The sequence below is a fragment of the Frankliniella occidentalis genome, unplaced genomic scaffold (genome assembly GCF_000697945.3).
Source record: "Frankliniella occidentalis isolate FOCC.00 unplaced genomic scaffold, Focc_3.1 Scaffold115, whole genome shotgun sequence".
Taxonomy (NCBI): domain Eukaryota; kingdom Metazoa; phylum Arthropoda; class Insecta; order Thysanoptera; family Thripidae; genus Frankliniella; species Frankliniella occidentalis.
This window is the reverse complement of record NW_026267243.1, coordinates 754,802-758,463: the sequence shown is the minus strand read 5'-3', so window position 1 is coordinate 758,463 and position 3,662 is coordinate 754,802. Positions and strand designations below refer to the sequence as shown.

The 3,662-nt window shown below is 64.9% G+C and overlaps 1 protein-coding gene across 3 annotated transcripts in view; it reads left to right on the top strand.

Annotated features, from left to right (window-relative positions):
- Positions 1 to 3,662, top strand: part of LOC113204693 (uncharacterized) — a 14,290-nt gene that overhangs the window by 4,363 nt on the left and 6,265 nt on the right. For all 3 annotated transcript variants that reach the window (XM_052270256.1, XM_052270257.1, XM_052270255.1), the window contains exons 2-8: positions 219 to 452; positions 1,295 to 1,550; positions 1,636 to 1,874; positions 1,958 to 2,119; positions 2,394 to 2,657; positions 2,829 to 3,037; positions 3,113 to 3,462. In XM_052270256.1, the coding sequence (XP_052126216.1) occupies positions 345 to 452; positions 1,295 to 1,550; positions 1,636 to 1,874; positions 1,958 to 2,119; positions 2,394 to 2,657; positions 2,829 to 3,037; positions 3,113 to 3,462 (1,588 nt within the window). In that variant the 5' untranslated portion in view covers positions 219 to 344. The remainder of the gene's footprint in view (positions 1 to 218; positions 453 to 1,294; positions 1,551 to 1,635; positions 1,875 to 1,957; positions 2,120 to 2,393; positions 2,658 to 2,828; positions 3,038 to 3,112; positions 3,463 to 3,662) is intronic.

Here is a 3,662-nt window from a genome sequence, read left to right as displayed (position 1 = left end):
CCCCTTCCTCACCCCAGCCCACCCTTTTGCCGTTACAGCTTGGCTACGTAAGCTCGAACCACTGACGGCAAGACTGACAATAAGTCTCGTTCGCAAAGGACCGCACAACCCATACAAGTTTTCCGTCTCTCGCTCGAACCAACTGGTGGAAACTTCTTTCACAAATTCGTCAGTTTGCGAAACTCATCTCGTGCGTTTGTGTGCGTTTGTGTCCGCAGGTGCGGCCTGATGTGCCTGAGTGAGGCGGCGCTGGAGGGCGCTGCCGCGCTGCCGAGCCGCCGCGGGCTGAGGAGGCCGGCGCCGGCGGCGGGGAGGCCGTGCGGCCCGTGCTGGCCGAGGCCGTGATGGGCGACTCCTGGGCCGTCGAGTGGAGGCCTCTGCTGCCGCTGCCCGCCGCCGCCGGGCCGCGAGCCTGGGCCGTGCCTCACCCCGCGCACGGAGCATCGAAACAGGTCAGTACAACATTTGTCTCTAACTGGCCGCGGCTTGATGTTACAGAAACTGTGCTGTGCCGGGCGGCTCAGTTGAGTTCCGCAAAAAACAAAAAAACAAAAAGAACAAAAACTGCCGCGCTCTTAAAAGGAGTTGGTTTTCTCGGCGATCCCTCCTTATCGACTAACCTTTCTTTTCCAGAGTGCATGACCCGGGTCAAAAGGGCCCTGCCCTGTGCGCTGCTCACTGCAGGGGTACTTTTCTTTTTCATTAATTCCGTTTTTAGCGGTCACGGGGTTGCCGCGCGGCGGGTCAAACAAATTTGTTTCTTATCGGCGCCACCCCGCGCGCGACCCGGGCCGGTGCGCCGGTTGGGGAAGGCACGCCGCCACAGCGCCGCAGTGGGCCGTCACGCCACCCGGGTGAGCCACGCGGAAGAGAGACGTCGGCGTCGCGTCCCCCTCCCCCCCCTCCCTTTCTCTCTCCTCTCGCTTCCCTTCCCTCCCCGTTAGAATCGATCCCCCTCGCCTCGGCGTGCCACGGGCCGTGTCGTGTCTTGTGGCTCATGTGCCTGCATGGTCTAGTGTCTGGGCTCCCTAGACTATGCCCCCCGCTGCTCCACCGCTAGAGGCCAATAGCCCCGGCCGACCCCACCCCTACCCCCGGAAGCCGGGAAACTGTGTGTCCTAGTTTTGGGGGCACACTTATTACTATCCCGACAAGGAAATCGAAAATAATCGTTTGCTCTGTAATACAGCATTCATGGAGCGCGATTTTGACGATAACGGCAGTCCGATCCATGCGACAGAAACTGGGAGACGCGGAACTGGGCGAAAAATGATGGGGGTGCTTATTTGTGCAGGTGGAGATGGTGTCGTTCGGCGTGGACCCGCAGTGGGGCGGGCTGCTCTTCTCGCTGTGCTCCCGGCACGAGGACGCCGGCGCCGTCCTGGGCGCAGGCGGGGGCGTCATCTTCCCCAACATCCTGGCCGACCCCTTGGCGGCGTCCTCGGCCGTGCCGGGAGCTGGCGGCGACCTCGTCAACGTCCTGGGGTCCGGCTACCTCGACATGCACAGCGTGTCCGTGTCCTCCGTGTGGGCCATCATCGTGGAGACGGGTAAGCCGCCGACGTGAAACTTGTCGGCGAGATTTAATTATTTTTTTGTTTCGAGCGCCCCCTACTGATGCGATTTTTCCCGCAGCCAAGGCGACCGGCATGGTGGTGCTGCTGGGCGTCGGCTCGCTGCTCTTCTACCGCGTCTTCCACTCCATCCGGAGCCGGCTGCACGGCCTCAAGGTGGGGCCCACCTCGGGCCGCAGGGTGTCCGCGCCGCGCTCGCTCACCTCCTCCGGCGAGGACAGCGACGGCGAGAGCTCCGAGGACGAGGCGGCCGCGGCGGTGCGCGGCTTCGAGACGCTCGCCGAAGACGCCGAGATCACGGTAGGCAGTCGCGGGGGTTCGACCGAGCGGGCTCGCCCTCCCGGATGATGACGTTGTTGACCCGCGGCGTGACCGTGTTGCAGGGCATGTACTTCGGGCCGGGCGCGGACTCCTCCATGGACGGCAGCACCACCTCGCTGACGTGCCCCGCGGGCGGCCGCGCCCCCGCCAGGGCCCCAGGGCTGGCCGCGGCGGCGATGGGGAGGGCCGCGGCCATGCGTCGCGCCCGCCGCCTCAGCCGACGGGTGAGTGGCAGTCAACTCGATGACAATGTGTGCGTACAAGTAGCGGGGGTTGAAGAAGACAAGCGGTTCTAGTACAAAAGGAGTCTGATTGGCCGGGTCCCTTTTTGTCCCACTCACTTGTGCTCTTCACGCACCCGGACGGCAAAACATTCACAAACATTAGCATGATCAATTTTGACACTATCTCGACGTATATTCCGAAAGACGGCAAAATTTTCGCAATTTACCACCGAAGTGGTTACTGACATTCTCCATTTCGCCCGCTGCCTCGCAGAGCGTTCAGGACGACGAGCAGGCCCGCGACGCGGACGTGTCGTCGGGCAGCCGATCGCCGCGGACGCCGCCGGAGGAGCGCGTGTCCGGTCCGAGCCGCGGGGGCGCGCCGCTGTGGCAGCGCGGGGCCTCGCTGTACCGCCGCGCCTACAGGCCGCCGCCCACCCGCGGCAGCAGCAACGCCAGCACGCCCTGCAGCACCCGCTCCACCTCGTCGTCGTCCTCGCTCTCCCCGGAGTACCCGCCGTACCGCAGCCACACCGGCGTAAGCGCACAACCATGTAACGACCGATAAGAGACGGTGTCCAGGTGTGGTGCACGGCGCCTGCTCAAAACTGATTCGATAGAAGCGTGATATCTTTTGGACACTGTTTCTTTGTCGTTTTGAATGTTCTTTTGGCTGCTCCCCCGTCTCACACTCTCCTGCCCTGCACAGGACGCGCGCCGCAGCCGACGCCAGCGCCTGGAGGCCCCCGTGTCGCGCGACGACTCCCTGGACGGCGGCCTCCCCGACCCGCGCGACGGCGTGCTCCGCGGGATGCGCGGGCTGAGCCGCGAGGACTCGGCGGACTCGCTGGCGCGCAGGTTCATGGCGCGCGACGAGTCCTTCGAGTCGCTGTTCGCCTACCAGCAGGGCCGCAGGAGGTGAGTGGCCGAGGCCGCGGCTGCTGTCGGTCGTGTCGCCTCCTCCACGCTAACGCCGAGCTCGTCGTGCCGCAGGTCGCTCTCGCGCAACCCGTCCACGGACTCGCTGTGCACGCCCTACCCGGCGCGCCGCCTGCCCCGCAACGAGTCGGTGGACTCGCTCGGCTTCCCGCGCCACGCCCTGACGCGCGGCTCCTCGTTCGACTCGACCTGCTCCGAGATGAGCCTGGACGTGTCGCTGATCGCCGAGCTCGAGGCCAAGGCCGACTCGGCCGGGGCCGGCGGCGCCACCCTGGACCAGCTGGAGCAGCTGCAGCGCGAGATCGACCAGCTCAAGTCCAACTGTCTGAGCCTGGACGAGGAGTTCGAGACAGTGCGCTGCAACCGGAACCTCCCCGGCATGTCGTCGCTGCTCGAGGTCAAAGGTATGGGTCTGACGTGCAGCGCCGCGTCGCGCCCCGCATCGGCCTCGTGCGTCACGTCCCCTCGAAACAAAAAGCGAAATCATCTACTTTTCGTAACCTTGGTGTCTCGCCACCTGGTCACTGGGAGTACACAACTCACGACAGTGGTCTGTTGGGGCGTGCCGGCACCCCACCCCTCACGTGCCCGACGGCAACCCCCC